Genomic DNA, 21,259 nt, shown 5'->3' on the forward strand with positions numbered 1-21,259 from the left:
CTGCACCAACGATGCATCAGCATTGGTAGGATGCATTCCCACAGCATGCCACGTCCACCCAGCCACTGGACCAAAGCGCAATGGCTGAGCCCCAACTGGATTTCATCTCTGATCTGCGACACCCTCCTCTTGGCCCAGAACTCCATATGTGGCCACACATGAGTACCTTGACTCTCTCCAGCATCCTCCAACCTGTTAAAACAGAATCAACAATTAACAATATGCTCTTCAGCACAACGGTCCATGTGGGCCCTTGATTGGCTTGACACAAGCATGGGAAGCACCCAATTTCCAGTGCTCCCCTGCCTGCATGGCTGTGCTCCCAAACCCAACATAGCTGCTGTAGAAGCCACACCAATCTTGAAAGAGTGCATACCAAACTTTTCCGGATCCAACCCCAAACATGACAGTAATTAAAATCTGTAGTCAGCCTCTCAAAAGCAGAGAGTGGTCACTGCACTTTATTGTAATGTGAATAGTAACGTCCATAACATCCCATACTGGGTAATCCGCTACTTTATTATCAGAGCAGCTTTGACTGGCTCAGTATAGCATTAAAGCAGTTGGGATTAGATATGGTATATGCCGAATGTAGAGTAAATATCTTGCCTTTCTGTCCACAAGAAACCCAAGGCAGCCTACTGTAGTTCCCTGGCAGTCCCCATCCCGGCACTGACAAGACCTAGACCTGCTTAGCATCAGCCACATGATGACCCCATGTGCCTTCAGGACTATGCCTTTCTTAAAATGACAAAATGATCACTAAGAAAGCATGGCCACCACAGTCCCAGACACAATGCACCATGTGTGAAGTCCACCCATCGTACTCCTCAGGGGTGTTTGCTACTTTCTGATACCTATCTGGAAGTTGGCCATCCCTGTCAACTCCCTAGTGATGCCAGCTTCTGCCCTTGCCACAGGCCATGCCTCAGCACACCATCTATCCCAGAAAACAACCCCAATGCCTAAAGCTCCAGAGGCATCAGAGTGAACTTGCAACTCCGCCTCCAACAGCAAATCCCTACACCAAAATGAAACCCCATTAAACTGCCCCAAACTAGCAAATCCTCCCTCATGTCCCCAGTAACTCTAACCCGATGATAGGCCCTGCTTAGGCCCTTCAGCAGGTCACAAATCCTGCGTAGAAATGCTCTGCCAGGTGCTATGAATCTGTACGCAAAGTTCAAATGCCCTACCAACTCCTGAAGCTCCCCGAGTGTAACCTTTCTTGATTCCCGCAAGCTATTGACCCTGCACTTCAAATCACCTAGTTTGACTGCCGATGAATGACAAGCCTGTGCCACCAAGTCAAGCTCAATACCCAAAAAGGTGAGCACAGGTGACGGGCCCTCAGCTTTTTCTTTGGCCAAAGGCACACCTAACTCTTCTGCCAATTGCCCAAATGTCCCCATCAGCTGGCTGCACTGATGTGAACCAGCAGGACCTGCAAACAGAAAATCATCTAAATAATGCACTGCTGCATCACAGCCAGCTTGCCTCCTGAGAGCCCACTCAAGGAATGTACTAAACCGTTCAAAAGCTGAACACGAAATAGAACACCTCATGGGCAAAGGTTGATCCACATAAAACAAACCCTTGAAGGAAAACCCCAACAGATCAAAGTCCAAAGGGTGGAATGGCAAGAGGCAAAATGCTGACTTAATATCACACTTACCCATGAGAGTGCCCTGGCCAAAACGCCAAACCATCAAAACAGTGCTGTCAAAGAAAGCATAACGCACTGAACACAAATGTTGGGGAATAGCGTCATTCACTGACTGCCCCCTCTGGTAAGACAGGTGATGAATGAGCCTAAACTGACAAAGATCTTTCTTAGGAATGATGCCCAAGGGAGAAACCCTTAGTGAGGGTGATTAAACAGGCCCAAGCCCATCCCTCAGCCACGTCCTTATTAATTTTGTCCTGCACCACTAACTCCATTCCCACTACAGACTCAAGATTCCCTAACATGTAAGGCTTATGCTCCCCAACAATCAGAATCCTGAAACCAGAACGAAAATCCTTCCCCCAAATAAGCTGCATCTGCCATTCTAGGATAATATGTGAGCAAATGCATAAGCTGAGGAATTTTAATTGGTGTGGGGGCCCTTTCCTGAAGGCTGTCCTCCAGCCCCTGACTTCCCCCCCTTTGAAAACCCTTAAATCCCTGAGCCCAAGGGCAACTGGTGAAGGGATGGGAGCCAGCACAAATGGAACACTCGTGCCTAAATTTACATGGGTTCCTGTTACAAAAGCCCTTGGCACTAAACTCCCAACAGAGCAGGCGGGGTTGAACCTGCTGTCCTGTGGACCCATGGGTAGGAGCCATACTGGCAGACTTACCAAGCAAATGCCCACTATCTGCCCTGTCACCCTGCATGAGTCAACCTGCAGTCATAAAGTGCAACCACAACTCAGGGTCCTTCCTGTCCCACTGCAGATAATGATCCACTGCCGCCCTCATCCTAAAGGATTGATCATAGGCCAGCCATGCTGACCCCATGAATTCTGTATATGCTCTAAAAACTATATCAAGGTACTTCACCAAGGCCGTGGCCCTCATGGGCTGGCGCTGGATCACTACCCTTATATAGATCAAAAATCCTGCTAACCAATTGCCCCAAATCCTATCCACCTTCTTCCTTTTAAATTTCTCATTACCCCGTTCTTCCTGCCTATCCTTCTCCTTCTGTTCAGGAAAATAATGAGAACACGTCAAAGTATTCCCCTTTCCATAAATGCTCCGTTGTTGCAAGCAACAAAGGAGCCCCCCAGAGGAGAGGCAGAGCGCCAACCTGAACATAAGCCAAAGGATCAGCAGGCACCTGAGGCAGCCCCATGTTAGGGCCGCCCACAGAATTCCAAACCTACCTGCAAGCTTCTCTCGCAGGCTGCTGTTGGACCAGATGAGACATCTCCCTTCCATACCCAGAAGGCACTGCACCTGCATAAGGAGAATAAGGCCACCCCTGATGTGTTCCCCAAGGCGTGCCCCCAAGCCCCATCCCAGGGCACCCAGGCATTCCCCACACATTACCTGCAGGTGTAGACTCACCATAACCCAGATGAACTGCAGCCTTCTCCACCACAGGACTCTCAGGAGCCGCTGCCTCTGCCTCAGGCACTGAACAAGGAGGTGCAAACCAACCTGAGGAGCCCTCCAGAGCCGCCAACTGGACTAAACCAGAATCCCAATCAGTGCCATACTGACTGTTCTTATTCAGTGGCCCCTTAGCTGCTTTAACTCTTGCCCCACTAACGTCCTGAGGCCGCCTATTCCACCTTTCCAGCAGCTCAATGCGAGCCAATATGGAAGCCATATCAAGGCCCTCATTCTCCTAGGATGAGAATCCCTGAGGTGGTGTTGGCGGCCTTGGAGCCGGCCACTTCATGGCCTTCCCCGTCCCTTTCGAGCCACTGCCACCCTTCTTAGGAGGCATAACAGGTAATTCAATATAGCATCCCAAAATGGCCACAGTACAAAACAGAAATTATTCAACTGACTGCCCACATGAAGGAGCAAAATGTGCTCCAAAATAGCCCCCACTCAAAATGCATTCAAAATGGCCACCACACAAATTGTATTCAAAATGGCTGCAAAATGTGCTCCAAAATGCCCAAAATGTGACCAAAATGGCCACCCTCCAAGGATAGGACAACTTCCCTTACATAAAATTGTCAGGAAAAACCTAATGGCCCCAACAGCCTTCATAGACCCAACCACTGCCCATCAAACCACACAGGCTGGGCAAAACCGAGGGCACAGCGTGATTTGAAACTTAGGGATTCCCCAATCTGCCAAGAAGTACCTTGTTAATGGTGCAATCCAGCTTGGGAATTTATTTTATATATTTTATTTATTTGTTTCATTTATAAAACGCCCATAGCGAGTAGCTCTCTGGGCGGTGTACAAAAAAGTTAAAATACAAAATATCACAATAAAATCAGCCTACAAACAATGAACACAAATGTGTTCATTGTTCAGGATACAAACCCATCAAATATTTATTATAATTAGTGGCATCTGTATCCTACCTTTTCTCTGGTGTTCAAGGTTTTGAAATAGGTATTGTCTGGGAGAAAATGACTTGCCAATAGGACAGATGAGAAATTTGATTCAGTTCTCATTAAACCTGAATCTATTAAATTTGCATTTTCTGAAAAAAAATATGAGAATGAAACACAGCCATACTTCAAAATTCACCCTTATCTGAATTTTGTGATGTGGTTCTCCAACCAATGTTTACAAAAATGAATGTAATAGGTGAAGGTGTGCATAAAAATGAGTATTAGTAAACATACAAAAGCATTGTACTAGGAGAAATTGCTTGCAAAAATATGTACAATAGTCAAAACTGCATACAAAAATGTGTTTGTTCAGAGAAATTCACACTAAAACGCTGAAGAATTTTCATGATGATTTTTTTTAAAAAATTGCTGTCACACAGAAATGTGGAGAAGTGAATTTAAGATTGGAAAAATGAGAAACTGAGAGAACTTAAATTGACAGATCTTTCCATCCCTACTTGCCAACAGTCATTTAGTTGGATTGGGATTCATGGGTATTTGCATCCAAATCTGCAGCTTCTTTTCGAGTAATGTTCCAAGTCTCTGCTGAAACTTGTTCTGAACAATAGTTCCTCCTGATAAATACAAGTAGAAAATGTTTATTTCTTCAGACAAAAGAAATGACAAACAAAGCAAATGATTTGTTAATTCAGTCCTTTACTCAGTTTATTCCATAGCTTGGAAAAGTTACTTTTTTGAACTACAACTCCCATCAGCCCAATCCAGTGGCCAAGTTGGCTGGGGCTGAGTTGTAGTTCAAAAAAGTAACTTTTCCAAGCTCTGGTTTATTCAGTACGCTGATAATACATAATAATTTGCAGTTCCATTGGGAAAAAAACTTGATTTTTGCATCATGCTACTAATTTATAGAATCTGTTGCCAGATTAACCAATCTAGCACTTATAAGAGAAAAAATACTAAAAAGTTCCAGTGAATGCAGAATGTATGCTAGTTAACATAAGAAAAATTAAGTAAATTTTTTAAAAGAGCGAGATATTGTACTGTTTTATGTACTTACTATACTTATGGAACAGACTATAATTTAATATCATTGTGTTCCAAGGAATATGTGCCATCTACTGGTAGAACAGAATTGTGAAATTATTTTTTTAATCTACATTGAATATTTACTTAATAATCCATAGAGCTACTATAGGTGCCCCCAAAGTATAGGCATGTTCAGTGGGATGCTTTTCTTGAGCACAATACTACAGTGCCATATCACAACTTGCTTTTGAATGTCCCCTGTATTCCGGATCTATGGCAGGGAGAATTATAGTTCTAAGAATACAGCCTAACCCCTTGGGCATTCAGAACGAATTGAGAAGTTATTTTGCTCATAGCCTAAATGTTTTAACCATAAGCCATAACACTATTTTAAAAATAACATTTGAGAATAACTTGAAATTCCATTAGAAAAAGAATTATTAAAAGAATTATAAACAGCTGTATACTTGTCAGAAACCATGTTTAATCTTGGAGGGAGGCCTCTGCCCAGTCATTTAAGAATGCAAGCATCCTGAGAGCTGCAGATACCTGCTCAGTTTAGGTTGCAAAGAAACATGGATGTATTTAAGTATGTGGCCCTAACCTTGAAGAGGATACGTCAGAGTAGCCATATGATGAATGATACAACTTGCTATAAAAAGTAGGCATCTGTACGTGACACAGATATTTCACATTTTCCCTGAGCTAGCAGAAAAAAATCATATCATGACACATTCAGTCTGTGTTTAGCAAATAACACTTTCTTACTAACACATTCTTGCTCCAACCTCATCAGAGATTCATGCTAGGGTTTTAATTTAAGTAATTTGAATAAGAGGAAAGGTTGAAGTGAGCTTTTTACTTAAGAGAAAAGTTGAGTCAGAGGTGACATGGTAGGAGTTTATAAAATTATGCATGGCATGGAGAAAGTCGATAGAGAAAAGTTTTTCTCCCTCCTCATAACACTAGAACTCATGGATGTCTGCTGAAGCCGAATGTTGGAACATTCAGGACAGGCAAAAGAAAGTACTTCTTCATGCAGCACATAGTTATATTATGGAATTTGCTCCCACAAGAGGTAGTGATGGCACCAACTTCGACAGATTTTAATTATAGCTCTGCTCTGCTTCCGTCATCAGAGGGGATATGCTTCCAAATACCAGTTGCTAGAAACTGAAGGAGGGGAGAGCGCTCTCGAGGTCAAGTCCTGCTTGCAGGCTTCCCATAGGTATCTGGTTGGTCTCTGAGAACAGGATGCTGGACTAGATGGGCCACGTGCCTGATCCAGCAGGGTCTTTTTAAGTTGTTATGTTCTTATATAATATATGGCAAATTGTTATCACAAATGAACATCACATATCACATCACTCCCTGAATATATATATGTGTGTGTGTTGCAGGTAGAGATTGGAACAGTCCTACCATTCATAACTCAAGAGATTTATTTACCCTCACCATTGCCAGAAGAACCTGAAGAAGAAGCATCCACACCTAAACTTGTTGATGGTTCTTCACCTCATGGACCAGGAGTTCTTGGTCCCCATACACATGAAGGTTTGTAAAAGAAAATTGGAGGACATGATTTTGGCCTTCTGCATAGTCCAGATTTGGAGTTATAATTCCACAGATGATTTCCCTGGATGGCCTTCAGGGCTTTCTGTAAGTGCCAGTCAGCTGGCATTTACAGCAGGCCCCACAGGGTAACACTTCCTTTGCCCACCTATCTTGAAATCAAGCCACATGGGCAAAGGAAGGAGGAGCTACAGCTGCTGCTGATCAGCTGATTGGCAGTGGCTACAACCACCACTTCTTTGGCCTCACAGTGTGATTTCAAACCACGTGAGCAAAGGAAAATAATTTGCCTGATGGGACACCCCATCCATACAAAGTGGCCTATGGGGGATTGGGATCCAGTCCCCAGTGCCGCTACCAGGCTATTTTGCACCCTAGGCAAGGCTAACTACTTGCACCCCTAAAAAAAAAGTGGCTAACTTCAATTTTCAAAAACAGATGTCTTGTAGAAAAAATGAAAAGCACAAAACTTGAAACTGCTAAATTTATTTTAAATTGCAAGAATAAGTAATACAACAATATCTGATTATCTTTCTCAAATACAAAAGAAAATGTTTTAGCACACAAATCATTTTGAATAATCTTGTGAACTGTGACGTTAAAATTTAAGTCTCTTAAAAGTTTCAATTTCAGGCACATCAGAATCTCACTTTGCATGCCTTTTCCTTTGCAAATTTTGTCACCAATTCCTTCAGGTCAAGTGATGATGCTTGGGCATGTTCAATTGATATAGTTGCCAAGCCAACTAGTCTCTTTTGCAACATTGTTGAGAGTATGTAAGTTTTTATAAGTTTGAGCTTTGAGAAACTGCTTTCACCACTTGCCACTGACACTGGAAGTGTGAGAAGGATCCTTAGAGCAACAGAAACATTAGGCACATTATCCAGGAGTTTTTGTTGTAGTATGAAGAGAAGTACTCCTTGTGGCGGCATAGACTTTGGAAGTCTTTGAGCTGTTGCTATAAGTTCACAGCACAGATCTTCAGCATCAATATCTTTGTTTCCATTGTGCATCAATGATTTTTCCAAATTCTTGCAGGCCTTAAGTACATCTTCAGTAGATTTTTTGTTGATACTGTATATATCATACAGGAAGCCAAATACGGAATTATATCGTTGTAGCTGTTGGAATATCTCTTCAACAGATTGTATGGCCATGTCTAAGACAGCATAGTAGAAACCTACTTTGAATTTCTGCTTTGGATCTTGCAGTGCCTCTTCTTGGGCCTCATATTCAAACTGCCGTTTCTTTCTCCTTTTTCTAACCTGTTCTGTCTCAACTCCCCTCCTCTCCCAAGACAAACACAAGGTCGAGTGGATGACCAGCTACATGGGTGGGCCCCGTTGGAATAAGGTGCAGCTCCCAAGAAGCCATGGTTTCCATGAAGTCCCGAGGTGCCCCTGTGAGGATGGCCTCTGAATGTACATTGAAGTCCCCCAACACCAACAAGTTTGGGGACTGCACACGCACATCCGAGACCACCTCCAGCACCTCGGCCAGGGAGTCCATCGTGCAGCAGGGTGGATGGTACATGAGCAGAATCCCTAGACTGCCCTTTGGGCCCAACCTCCAGTACATGCAGTTGACAACCTTGGTCTCCCGGAGAGGGGGCCTGGTGAGAACCAGGGAGCCTTGATAGATAACTGCCATTCCCCCTCCCCAACTACCAACCCTCAGCTGCTGTGCATATAGGAACCCAGCCAGACACATGGCCTTAAGAAGAGGAGCTGAGACCTCATCCAGCCAGGTTTCAGTAATACATGCCAGGTCCGCACCCCCATCCAATATCATATTATGGATGAGAGATGTCTTGTGTGCAACAGACCTGGCATTGCACAGCAGCAATCAAAGGCCAGAGTATGGAGTCACGCATCCTCCAGCTATCTTTCAGCTCTGGACAGGCCCGGAGCAGGGGACAGATATTACACATCTCTCCCTAGTTCCTCTTACCTGACATGGCCTGCCCCTAGCATTCCTCCAGCATCTGCCTCCCAGCCTCGTTATATATTGGCCCCCCACCCTTCCCCCATCACTACCCTCTACTTGACACATGCCCCCAACACTGGCAACCACAGCTCAGGCAGGCCACCCACCCCTTAAAACCACCAAAGACAACCCAACAGACCCACAACCCCAAAAGACCCACCCCTCAACAACAATTAATTTAAAAGCATTAGTTATTGAGCATACCCCCAGTCTTCTATGACTCTCCAACCCTCCTCCCCTCTTCTGGGCAGCAGGACAAGCCCTTGCCCTTGCCCTTGTAATCCCCCAGAAGTGGCTCCCCCAAAGGGGCAATCTTCTTTGGTGCCACCTCCTCAACTACTACCCCTGCCAGTGGCAGATCTGCCCCCGCAGTCTTGCTTTTATCTGTCAGCCCTCAACTGCTACAGCTGGAAAAGGTGGTACTTGCTAGCAGAAACTGCTGAGTCACAGCTGATGGGGCCCAGGTCTGTGAGGAGGTAAGTCTCTCACTGAAGTCCCACAGGTAGAGTCAACCCAGCAAGAGCAGTAACAGCCGCTAGATGGTACACTTGTCTGGCATCGTCTCTCCCATAGAGATATTCTTGGGTGGACTTCTGCTCCCTGTAGTGTATACTCAAGTGTCCCAAGCCCCCACAGGAGTCTTGTTTTTATCTGCCAGCCCCTCAAGTGCTACAGTTGGGAAAGGTGGTGGTTGCTGGCATAGCTACTGAGTCACAGCTGATGGGGCCTGGGTCTGCAAGGAGGTAGGTCTGCAAGGTCTGCAAGCAGGTAGGTCTCTCACAAAAGCCCCACTGGTGGAGTCATCCGGGCAAGAGCAGCAACAGCAGTTAGATAATACACTTATCTTACATAGCTGTTGCCTGAGTTTTTATCTTATCCTCTTGTGATATTCCGGCCTCTAAGTTCTGGAATGGCTGGGGAGCAGTTTCTCCAACTAAATCTCTCTCTAGACCACTACAGCACAGTTCTGCATGGCATAACAGGATGCAGATAAGTAGAAGAATGCAGATAGAAATAAAGTTGCTGTAATTACATTCTTCTCAGGCTGAAGGTCAGGGGAGTGCAGTAAATTAAAACAATGAAAATAAATTGCAGAGCACTCGGCTAACACGAGTTAGCTCTGTAAGGTTGGAGTCAGTATTAAACAAAAATACTAAGCATTATAATATTATCTTTTCTGCCTCTTTAATTTCATGCTAGTGAAATCCTCTGGTTTTGTATCAGCCTGTTAGAACTGTTAGAATAAAAGAAGCCAATGTTTTTCAAAGTCACAACAGAAAAATAAAGTGGTTCAAAAAGATACTTATGATGGTGTGACTCTTTAGATTGTGTGTCTGTATGTGAATGCATGCATTTGCAACAGGCTGGAGTTGACAGTAAAAGATCCATCTGTGTACACAGAAGTCATTCCATGCTTCTCTAGACAAAGCTGTTATCTAAAATTTTACAGGTTTTGTTCTCCTAACTTTTGCTCTCATAAGTGAAAGGTTTTTTATTTCATGTTTTAGGCCTCCCAACTTGTCTTCTGTGTACCTGTCTTAGTACTTCTGTGTACTGTGATGATCGTGAACTTGAAGAGCTTCCACCTTTGCCCAAGCAAACCACCCATTTGTACTCCCGCTACAATAGAATCAAAAAGGTCAACAAGGATGACTTTGCTAACCTAAGTATGGATGACTATACTGAAAATATTGGTTGCCACATTTTATTTTATTACACACCATACAAAATATTGTCTCATATTGAAAGATAAGCATATACAGTAGTAATGTGCATCTTTTAGATATAAAGTAAAAAATTAATCTATTTAATATTGAGAACTAATAATTTGGAGCTGTTTACATCCAAAAGTGATAGTAGTTGTTTTCAGTGTGGTTTTTAAAAGCAGATTTTTAAAATATTCTAATAATGTTCTAATATGTTTCCTGCTTAATGTTCCCGGCTAGGCAACTTAAAAAGGATTGATTTGACTTCTAATTTTATCTCTGAAATTGATGAAGATGCCTTCAGGAATCTACCACAACTTCAGGAGCTGATACTTCAAGATAACAAGATAAGGCAGCTTCCAGAATTACCACCAACCTTGATATTCATTGATATTAGTAACAACAAACTTGGTCGCAAAGGCATAAAACAAGAAGCATTTAAAGTGAGTTTTGCATTTCATTGCTTATTAATTCTCCCCACATGACCACTAATTTCTTTTGTAAAAATAACCCTAATAAGAAGAGGATACAGCTCTCTCATGAAGTGATATGAGATAAGGTAGCTCTTCCAGTGCAAAAAAAGGGGGGTAATGAACCACTGTTCCCAAGGCCAATAGAGAAAAGGAGCAAAAATTCCTACTCAGCCTAGTGCAGTGAGTGGATGAGCCAATAGGGAGCTGCAGGGGTATTCAATTCACCCCTGTGCTGTGAGATCATTAGCTTGCCTGCATGAGGTGTTGAGACCAACACAGACTATCTTCCCTCCCTGCCTCTTGTTTTTTCCCTTGTTCTGATTCTCCAAAGGAACAAAGTCACCCTTCCCCTATAAGCCATGACTTTAGCAAGTGATACTTTTAGGTCACATGTTTCATTTGAAACACCTTCCAGAATTAATGTGTTGCTACCCCAATGTCAAGTACACCTTCATATAGGGTGTTTTTGCACTCTGGTATGAAACCAAAGTACAATCATATGCATTCCACATTGGATGAGGAATATGAATATGTGTAGTTTGGGTGTATGTCCCATTAAAACATTCACAAGCAAAAGGCATACCCTTTTTCTATTGTCACTAGCATATATTTGTAAGCATTCTGCGTCATGCATGTGCACTTCATATTTGACACAGCAACCATATTTTTGTCTTCAAAGTATGCAGTTTATACTCAAGTAGAAAAATATCCTTTATGAAGTTACTCTCAGAGAAAGGTACCAGTTGTAATGCGGCATGTTATGATTCTGTATTTCATGCTGTGGGAACATGGGAAAGATTCTTAGCCAAGACAGAATGAAGTGCAGTGAGGCCAAGCCCAGTCTCATGTCTTAAGGTGGCAAAACAATTTGTTTCATTTCTGGACTGGATAAGTATAAAAAGTTTTGCAAGCCTGAAAATAAGCAAATCACTACACTGGATACTCCACACCATTGTACCTTTGGCATTAAGCAAATATCTGAAAGAAATAGATCTGTATATTTAAAATCATTCTTATTTAAGTGCTTGTACTCATGTGAGTGAGAACAAAGGAAATCATTTATATATATATCATTTCTATATTTTTGAATATATTGTTTGTTTTCTTCAGGATATGTTTGACTTGCACCATCTTTACATCACTGATAACAACTTGGATCATATCCCACTTCCACTCCCTGAAAGTCTCCAATCTCTTCATCTGCAGGTAGGCTAAAGAAAATCAATAAAATCTCCTAGTGTTTACTGGAAAGAAGACATAATGGTAGCATCCCAGAGAGATTTACCTCATGGTTGAGGTCTACATGCATTCAGGATTGCAAGTGGTTTGGCACATGTTCTGTTCAGACATGGAATTCTAGATTGTTGAAGGTTATGGAGAGACTGGTAAAATGGATGACTGAGAAAATGAAGGGGAGATTTGGAATGGGAATTAGGAGATTTGTTCATGGAAAGTGGGATTTGAAAATGACAAATAATACCCACCCCAGAGCTTCTACTTTATGGCCACAATCCATTATAGAGTTAAGTGCACTTAAACTCCATTTATTTCAATTGAGTTAAGAGTGCTTGGCTCTATAGCTTAACTGTAGGATTGTAGCCTACAGGATTTTTAGCTAACATAGGCATGATAGTACCTTGCTTCTCACATAGTATATGAAACCTTGGTTCAGAATGTTCTTGAGCTCCCTAAGTTAAACAGACATTTCTGCTAACATAATGAATCCAATAGTTTAAGCTTCAAATTATTCTTAAATGAATAAAAATGTATTTTATCAATGTAAAGCATTGCATCTCTGTTAATATACCCTTCTTTGTAGAGAGTATGCACTGGTTTCACTAACCAGGTTGTCAGATCGAACAATATGTTTTTGTTCCTTTCTCACACTGCTTGGAATGATGTCTGGATCTAGTGGAACTTTTAGTATAAGATCTTGAAGAAATATACCTGTTCATTTTTCTTCTCCTTTATGATCCCTGTGCATATAGATTCTGCACCTGAGGCAATTCTATCAAATTTTAAAATTTTGACCAGAACACTGATATTTATGGCCTCCCTCTCCTCAAGGAGACTTTTGGATGCCCTGAGCTGTGTGGCAAGTTCCCTTCTGCTTAGTCCACTTCCAACTGTGATGATTACAGCAACTTAGGGGACTTTTTCTGGAGATCTCTATACCATGAGCTTTTGCCGTTCTTAGACTCTCTTTTTTTGGAAGCTTAGGGGTCTTTCTCAGAGGAAGGCAATGGTAAACTACCTCTGAATACCGCTTACCATGAAAACCTTATTCATGGGGTCGCCATAAGTCGGAATCGACTTGAAGGCAGTCCCAGGGGGTCTTTTAAAATGAATTATTCAAGTAGTTATGTTTTATCCCTCCTTTTTTGTTCCTCTCTTTGTATTCTGAGAGTCTATGGTACAGCAGGTATCACTTCAACTTGTGAGAGAAAAATCTCCACCATTAATGGTCATGACCATTATTGAATCTGGCTTGTTTGGGTCATATGAAGAATTTCATATTGTGACTATCACAGATTGGTCAAGTTGAGTGGGACAAAATCTTCTATCCCACTTTGGGATCATAAAATAATGGAAATACATTTCTGGATGACAGTGGAATTCCAGTATCTGCACTAAGGCCCCTTTGTAAAGGAGAGTGTCCACCACCTGTGGGGGGAAATGGATCTAGGAAAATCAGTGGAGACTGAGCAAATGGAGAATGGATTTGGTTTTGACAGCATACAGGATTCATCTGTATAGGGGCTTCTCAAGAGCTGAAGACAGTTATCTTAAGTCCTTGTAAAGTATGTACTTAAAATCTTAAAGAAATAAATGGACCAAGACTTTGATCTTTCCATAAGCTCAGTTCATTTATTTTATATCATTTCGTCTCTCAAAAATTCCAAGCCTTTAGCAAAAGCATTTTTAAGGGCCTTCATAATTTGTATGTTGCCATGACAACAGAAGATTTATGTAACTTTAAAGTTGGCAATGAGGGCATTGAACTTGTCAAGGATTATCAATACCTCAGCACAGTCATTAACCAAAATGGAGACAAGAAATCAGAAGAAGGCTAGGACTGGGGAGGACAGCTATGAGAGAACTAGAAAAGGTCCTCACATGCAAAGATGTATCACTGAACAATAAAGACAGGATCATTCAGACCATGATATTCTCGATCTCTATGCATGGATGTGAAAGTTGGACAGTGAAAAAAGCGGCTAGGAGAAAAATCAACTCATTTGAAATGTGGTGTTGGAGGAGAGCTTTGCAGATACCATGGACTGCGAAAAAGACAAATAATTGTGTGTTAGAACAAATTAAACCAGAACTTTCACTAAAAGCTAAATTGATGAAACTGAGGTTATCATACTTTGGACACATCATGAGAAGACATGATTCACTAGAAAAGACAATAATGCTGGGAAAAACAGAAGGGGGTAGAAAAAGAGGAAGGCCAAACAAGAGATGGATTGATTCCATCAAAGAAGCCACAGACCTGAACTTACAAGATCTGAACAGTGTGGTTTACGACAGATGCTGTTGGAGGTTGCTGATTCATAGGGTCGCCATAAGTCATAATCGACTTGAAGGAACATAACAACAACAATAATTTGCAATCTTCTGTTAAATCTCCAATCTAAGCATGGATTCTTTATAATATTTTCAAATATTGTATAAACCATTTGAGCCCATGGATTTTGTGTGATTTATGCCTCTTGTCTTTCAAGTTGGCTTTTTAGTGAGACATCTCCCAGTTGTGCAAGGGAATTGTATGTTTTATGCCATGATGCTCTTTTTCTTTGCACACATAAAGACAAGGATATGTTCACATCACCTAGAATGTTACCTTTCCTATTTTCTTCCCTAATCCACAGGGTGACTATGAGTGAGCTCAAATGAGTGAAGGATGTTAGACTTTCACCTGACAACATCTTTCTGAAAGGATAGCAGTTTTCTTTATCTTGTGGTACCAAAAGGCTTGCCTGCATCATCCCAGAGACTCTGTCACTGGTTTTGCTCTACAATAACCCTTTGCTATGAGCTTACTAAATAGCTTGCTTAGGATGGTATGAAGGGGAAATGTTGCCTTTTGCAGAGCAGCATTGCATACCATATTGCATACCAGCATTGCATACCAACACCAGCACCACCTTCCAGGGTTGTCAGATAACTAATCATCCAAATGTGGAACTGCACAAATGTCAGAAAGAAGAAAATAGTCTGCTTACATGTTAACTAGTATTCCTCACATACTCATCTGTGCAGTCACACAGTCGGCCTTCCTTCCCTACTGCAAATGTCTTACTAATTGTGAGGATTAAGTTCATATTGTGGTTATTGTTGTCAGTATAATTATTAGAGGTGTGCACTGACTACAAGATTTGGTATGGATCACAGTTAGGGATGGGGGAGAAATTTGTTTGTTTGCATTTCCAGCTGAATCTATCACATTCACACTTTCCGAAACAATATGAGAACCAAAACACAGCCATCCTTCAAAATTCACACTTGTTTGAATTTTGCAATGCAGTTTGCCAACCAACCAATGCTTTAAAAATGCATATATTAGGGGAAAGTATGCATAAAATGAATATATGATTAAAGTAATATATAAAATGCATTATATGAGAAGAAATTGCTTGCAAAAGTGTCCAGCAAAAAATGTGTTTATTAGAAGAAATGCACTAAAATGCCGGAGAATTTTCATGAGTTTTTTTTAAACGCAAATTGCTGTAGAAATGTGGAGATCTCAATTTAAGATTGGAAAAATGAGAATCTGAGAGAGCTGAAATTGACATATTTTTTCCATCCCTAACCACAATTCAGTGCTTCATAAAGCAGCCTGGTTTGGATCAGACCAATTCAGAAGCTGCAAAATTTGATTTATGGATTCATTCTCCACCCCACCCCTCTTCATTATTGGATCACAAACTGACTATAACTTTCCCCCCTTTTGACAGAAATGAATGAAATTTGTAAGCATACTAGCCCCTCCAGAGTAGAGAGAATATGCCAAATTACAGGCAGGGACTTATGTGGGGAGCGGGGGGGAGTTTCAAGAAGGAATCATTTCTAACTTTGAAAAATTGTTGACCAGAATTAGATAACATTTGCAGGCAAGGTCATCCCTTCTGAGGCAATGAATCCTGCCATATTTTAGAAGGATAGCTGCTCTTTTCCCACAAGTGTAATCATTACAGTTTTTGCAGTGCTACATGGACTGTTGGTCAGAAAATTGCAGACATAAGAGAGGTACCCCTGGTAAGAAACATGCCAAATTGCAGACAAATAGGTCCATGGCTTTTTGTACTATGTGTTCTTGCAAAGCTGCCCCCTCCCACATAGCAGTGGGATTGGGGGAACACTGGTAAAATCATTTTCTCTGATTACAAGATAGATTCGTCCACCACAACAGCTCCTCATCTATGAATTGTCTGCACTCTGACATTGGCTTTCTCTTCTTCCATCCTCCTTACCCTGACATTATGGTAAGCTTAGAGACATTGGGCTGTATTCAATGCTGCAGCTCTAATGATGCAACAAACATCCATACATGCAGCAGAGCTTCCTCTTCTTCTCCTGTCTGTCCCCTCCAATCCTCCCTGCACACCCTTGAAATCAGCCTCTGGAACAGATTCATGGGGCACACAGAGTGGGGGAGGAAAGGAAATGGAAGTCCTGTTCTATCAGCAGAACTATGCACATGGTGGATTGGATACAACCCATTACTTTTGCTTTCAGCATATTCTTCTCTGCAGCATTATTTTGATGTCTGGATCTCCAAGGTGCCACAAAGTGCTTCAGTGGTGGTGGTGGTTGTTGTTACATTAATTCAATTTCTTACCTACCCTTCACCACAAGGTCCAAGGGTTTTGACTCATACCCACCTCTTAGAGATTCTGCTTTGCCTCCAGAATACCTTCAAGCATCCCACTTTGCCTGGGATTTGTCCAATCCAATGCACACTCCTAATAATTATGTTAACATTGACTCATTGGAATTTAAATATTGGCTACCAGAAATCTTTATAGATGTTTGTTTTCTTTTTAGAACAACAACATACAAGAAATGCATGAAGATACTTTCTGCAAAATGAAGGATTATTCTTACATCCGTAAAGCTCTTGAAGACATCAGGCTAGATGGCAATCCCATTAATTTGAGCAAAACCCCATATGCATATATGTGTCTACCCCGTTTACCTGTTGGAAGCCTTTTTTAAGCCTGGACAGCAATCAAAATGTTATAAAACATAACTTCATTTGCAAGTGTGCTTTCTAAAGCATAGTACATATTATTTCAAAAGCTCTTAATAGTAGAATATGGTTTAATTAATGTAAAATAATGAGTAAACAGTCAAAGTCAGTAACATGCAATGCTGATTACAAATTTAATCTCTGAAGTATACTATGCTTCCATATGATATTGTAACCAATGCAGAGTAGCTGAAATAACTACAACAAAAGGAAAAGAAAATGCACAAACATTAGAGAAAGTGGATGTTAATGATTTTAATAACGCACATTAAAATTATAATAGTAAAGCTATAAGAATAGTATGTAAATAGGTAGAGCCCCAGGAAGGTGCCAAGGCTTGAAGGTATCCCATCTGAGGTCCTAAAGTCAAAGCTGGATTGGTGCCCCCCCGTATTAGCTAACCCGTTCTCATACATTAATAATTCTCTTTAAAATCCCTTCTTTATAAAGTAGAGCTTTCTATAAAAAGGACACAAGATCCGGCACTATTAATTATGTCCTATATGTCTACTTTCTATTATTGGGGAAACGTACACTTCTTATCTTGCAATTAAGATTGGGTTAAGTCTTCTAACAATATTGGCATGGAACAGATTGACTTTAAGGAAGATTCTTCCACACTGGATCATTGCCGAACCCTTTTTAATTTTGTTGAAAAATACTCCAATTTACCGGCAGGAAAATTAGTTGTAGCTTTTATTGATCTTAAGTCAGATTTAACTCTATCTTGTGTGAAATCCTGTGGAGGAAATGAGATTCTTCAATTAAACTTCGGTTGCTATTTTTAATATGATCATTTATACCATAATACTACTGCTCAAGTCAGATCTGGTTCTGATGGCTACTTCACTAATGTTATCGATTCATTTAGGGAAATTAGACAAGGTTGTGTGTTAGCTCCCATATTATTTAATATCTACCTTGGTGATTGACCACAGGCACAATGCCTAATAGATTCCCATCCTCCAAAGGTGGTCTCGGTAAAGACCTCTAGTGTTCTCTGTGCAGACAATATGGCATTATTGTTTCAGACTAGATTGGGCCTAAAAAGATCACTGACTGGCTTTGGAGATTGGTGTAGATTTAATCAACTATCAAGTATGCCAAGACCAAAGCATTGGTTTACTCCAAAATGTGAACCAGATTTAGCTGGAAAATAGATGGGCATGTGATTAAATAGGTTGATTCTTATAAGTACCTGGGTATCCACTTTCATAGATCTTCTAAATGGACAGTGCACAGAAAGGCTGCAATTACAAAACTGAATAATGATCAACATTGATTTTACTTTTTTTTTTACTAAGGTGGTAGTTTCGTCCCTGCTGTAGTCAAGGTTTTCAAGGCGCAACTAGTTTCATATTTTCTATACAGAGTTGCAGTGTGCGTTATGGACCTGCATTCCTCTATCGAAAGGGTCCAATCTTTATTTCTGAGATCTATTCTGGGTGCTCCAAAATGTGTAGTTGGCTCAGTTCTCAATTTGGAAGCAGCCTTATACACACTAACAAGCCTGGGTTGGAGTCAAACCCTATGCTAGTGGAACAAATTGTTCTGTAGGGAAGCTGTGGATTCATATGTTCATCTTACACTGAAGGACTCATACATCTCCTCATGGAAAAAAGTTCTGTCACAAAAGATGTCTTCACTTGGCTTATCTACTGTAGAGCTGTGTGTGATTAACAGGTTACATGCTAAATTTTTGATCAAGCAGAGAATTTTAATGCTGATAGAAAAAGAATGATAGCCTTGTCAAATCATTCCTGCTCCCCTGTAGGTTTTAGGATTAAACGTTCCCCTACCAATGAATGCACCCTCTATCTTGGCAAATTATCTGTGCCAAAGTATAGGAGAGCATTTTTTTCTGGGAATGCCCTCTATGATGATGGAAGGACACTTCCAAGATATACCGCACAATCATTCCTCTTCTCCCAGGCATTTGGCTCTTAATTTTTGGAGGGTTTTTGGAGGGCTTTTGAGGTCGTAACCTCTTTCAGGTGGTGGGTTGTTCCACCATTTTATTCATGATTTGTGTTTTCTTTTTACTTTTCAGTTGTGTTAGTTTTAATCTTTTTATTGTACCTCAGTTTGTGTTCATTTTTTGAAGAAAAATGGCTAATAAATTTAATAATAAATAAATAATCAGAGATTCTGTCCATGTGGCTCAGGTGCTATTGAGATTATAGCACACATGCTTTTGTATTCTAATATTTACAAGGGTGAGAGGGACAGAACTGATGGAATTATTTTGAAAATATGTTTATTTTGAAATTATTTTGAATTATTTTGAAAATATGTCCTTATGTCCGTATGTCATTTTAAATGTTTCCAGATTTTTAATTACTGCTATTGACACTCAGACTAAAATGCTTGGAGATTAACAGTCCATGGAGTAACTGGCTTTGTAATGTTTGTTTGTAATGGTCGATGCATCAATAAAAATATTTGATTGATTGGTATGTAAATAGGTAATGATTCCTGCTACCTTGTTTTTAATCATATTCTATATTTCTGACACATGCTAGTCTTTTCCACAATTTATTTCACAAGAACAAAAGAAGAGCCCTGCTGGATGAAACCAAAGGTCCATATAGTCTAGTATTCTGCTTCCTACAGTGGCCAACCAGATACCAGATGAGGTTGTTTTACTAAAATATTAATATTAAAAATAAATATACTCTTTTGTAAAATATTGAACATTGCTTTGCACTAGAGAGGAAATGTACTTACATAAGTAAATAAATACATACCAAGTATGTGCAGTGTCTTTGTCACAATCATTGTACTAGATTAGGGAAGAAATAAAAATCTCTACTCCTTTCATCTCTGCTAAGCTCACCAGAGCTCAGAGCAACAGTAAAAGTATATTGTAGAATGTATCTGTTCATATATTTTAATATGTCATAAGGCAGAGAACATTAAAATATGAAGCACTGTGCTTAGTATGTTCCTTCCCCATATATGCATTCCTCACTACCATCATGCTACCTAATACTTAATTCAACTTTAACTTTTCAGATAATATTCTTCCACAGCCAATTTCTTGAAATGGAACAGTGCCAACTATGGTCAGTTCTCCTAGTTAAAATAGAACTGTCCTGTCCTGTCCCGACTATGAAGGGTTCATACAGGCCAAGATTAGGTGACAGACAAAAGCAAAGTAGCAATCAGTCAGGTAAGAAAGCAAATTACTTGTTTGGACATACTGAAGCAAATGGCCCTTTTAAAGCTCAGAGTCTGACAATTTGCTCCAATAAGGAGCCAAAATTAGCCTTTATATCCTTCCCTGGCCTGGCCTGGCTCCCACTCCCAAGCTTTGCCTCTTCTTGTATGAGTAGAGATCTTTAAAGGGACTATCCTCCTGCCTGAACTTTGCATCTTGCTACCACTCTAAATCTGGTTGGGTGCAACTTGTCGTTTTTATCAGGCAAGTAGTAGAAATAAAGAGACTCTTGGAGGTAAGGACAGTGGCTTTTGGGGGAGCCCTGAAGTGGTTTGAGGTTCTTATGAGGAAGCGTTACTTCCATGTTTTTTGTCAGATCCCCATTTTTTACTTCTGTCTCCATTTTGTCTGCCAACCCATCCAAGACAGGGTGTGTTTTCAGGACCATTCACAACCATCTACTGATATGAACAAGAGAGCATCTAGGCCCTCTGGGCCTTGGACTAAGGAGCTCTAGAACAGACCAAGTCAAAGTAGTTGTCCCCCCACACCATAATGTAATCAGGAGAATGGCTTACTATTTATTAATTGACAACTGAGAACCCTGAGTTCTTGTGCGGCCCTCCAACTAGTTCCAAAACAGATCAGTCCAGTGTCAAATAGGGATGGGGTTTGCTGTATGGTGCCAATCTGTATGCAGTTTGATAGTCCATTGTTTCTTTACTGGTCCATCCTTTCTTTGTTTCCACTTCCTTTGGTGCTTGCTAATTTGACCTGCTGCACACATTTTTGGGTGATTCAATCCTCAGGGGTATTTTTTTGGGTTGCAAACATTATGTAATTGTTTTAGTAGATACTTATATAAATGACAGCATTCCATGTAGTTTTTTGGCGGCGGAGAAAAACATTGCATAATGTTTAGGTTGCTTTACTATCTGGTTTAAGCAATGAATTCCCAGTTTATTTAAATCGTTTAAAACTCTCACACTTAGACAGGGCACCAGGAGCTGTGCCAATGATTGAACATCAACAAGGGTCTTGTAAGAGACGG

The 21,259-nt window shown here is 40.8% G+C and overlaps 1 protein-coding gene across 1 annotated transcript in view; it reads left to right on the forward strand.

Annotated features, from left to right (window-relative positions):
- EPYC (epiphycan) overlaps positions 1 to 17,014 on the forward strand; it is a 51,782-nt gene extending 34,768 nt beyond the window's left edge. Inside the window, exons 3-7 of the mRNA XM_061637785.1 lie at positions 6,456 to 6,609; positions 10,122 to 10,280; positions 10,560 to 10,762; positions 11,903 to 11,998; positions 16,844 to 17,014. Coding sequence (XP_061493769.1) covers positions 6,456 to 6,609; positions 10,122 to 10,280; positions 10,560 to 10,762; positions 11,903 to 11,998; positions 16,844 to 17,014 — 783 coding nt within the window. The remainder of the gene's footprint in view (positions 1 to 6,455; positions 6,610 to 10,121; positions 10,281 to 10,559; positions 10,763 to 11,902; positions 11,999 to 16,843) is intronic.
- The last annotated feature ends 4,245 nt before the right edge of the window (positions 17,015 to 21,259 follow it).

This window comes from Rhineura floridana, chromosome 8, assembly GCF_030035675.1.
Source record: "Rhineura floridana isolate rRhiFlo1 chromosome 8, rRhiFlo1.hap2, whole genome shotgun sequence".
Lineage (NCBI taxonomy): Eukaryota > Metazoa > Chordata > Lepidosauria > Squamata > Rhineuridae > Rhineura > Rhineura floridana.